At 44.0% G+C, this 1,201-nt stretch overlaps 1 protein-coding gene across 1 annotated transcript in view; it reads left to right on the plus strand.

The window, feature by feature from the left end:
• The window catches only part of LOC120873501 (steroid 17-alpha-hydroxylase/17,20 lyase), a 6,802-nt gene extending 5,913 nt beyond the window's left edge, over window positions 1-889 (plus strand). Inside the window, exon 9 of the mRNA XM_040254167.1 lies at window positions 831-889. Within this exon, the coding sequence (XP_040110101.1) occupies window positions 831-889 (59 nt within the window). The remainder of the gene's footprint in view (window positions 1-830) is intronic.
• Window positions 890-1,201: the final 312 nt, after the last annotated feature.

The raw sequence follows: 1,201 nt of genomic DNA on the forward strand, positions 1-1,201 counted from the left end.
CATAGAATAAATGCACCGAGAAGTATGCCATCTTCAGCAAGGGCTGGTGCAAAGCTGAGGGACAAAACAGCAGGGAGCATGTGATGAAGCCAGCGGTACTCAGAGAGCAGGAAGGCAATTCTACTACAGTGTCTCCACAGCTGGCCAGGAGGGCAAGTCCTTTCCTTCTGTATTAGCTGTATCACCGCCCCTCCTGTTTGAAAGCAGGGGTTGCAAACTGGGGCCCGTGGGCCCACTACTGAGTTCTATGTCCACGTGGTACCTTTGTTTTACAATTAAAAAAAAAATGAAATTAACTATCAACATCTTAAAATGAAAAGGATTCATACAGAAATTCTGATTTCCAGCTTCTGGAAATCCCGGGGCCATATTAGATAAGGTCACAAACGTACATGGCCTCTAGCTCTACCTCAGCCTCCCCCAGACCCCTACTGTCCAAAAACCCCATCTGCTTGACTCAAGCATGTCACTGCCTAGTCCCTGTGGGCAACTGATGAGCTCCTCCTGCTCTCAAGTTCAGTAATACCCCATTCATCCTCTCACTCTGAGGTTAAGGCCTGCTCAGAGGCCCAAATATGAACGGCAGACACCTGAACTCTCTAGACCGAGGCTCCAGCTACATCTTACACGTGCCACACAAAACAGCTACCTAGACAAAAAGGAGGGTCCCTCTTCTCTGACTGAGGAGAAGATCTCTCGCCAGTCAGGAAAACCTCCAGCCACAACACTCAGGAAATGAGACAGAGAACCAAGTTCTGCCTGGTGCCTGTGTTTATCAAGCATCTGGCTGGGCGTTTCTATCCAAGTTACACATTCCTCTCTTTTTACAGGAAACCAGGAAACCGAGATTCAGGTGATCACACAGCTAGAACAAGTTTTCTGGATCTAAAGCCTGAATTTTAGTGGGAAAAAACCGGAATGATTAGCAATTATCCTAAACTTTAATGCTGGATGCTGATAGGCACAAAAACGACAGATAAGACATGGACTTTGCCTTTGAGGAACTTTGTAATTAGTAAACTGTTAGGTTAAAAAAAAAAAAAAAAACAGAGCTTCTGTTTTAGTTCTTATTGCTGAAAATCTTCCTAAAATATTCAGGTTCATTTTGTGCCTCAAATACAGTCTAATCAACAGAATTCATTCCTTTTTTTTTTTTTCCCTCCAATAATGTGGCAAAACCTCAGGGTCATAATTTGAAGCA

Source organism: Oryx dammah, unplaced genomic scaffold (genome assembly GCF_014754425.2).
Source record: "Oryx dammah isolate SB20612 unplaced genomic scaffold, SCBI_Odam_1.1 HiC_scaffold_14, whole genome shotgun sequence".
NCBI lineage: Eukaryota > Metazoa > Chordata > Mammalia > Artiodactyla > Bovidae > Oryx > Oryx dammah.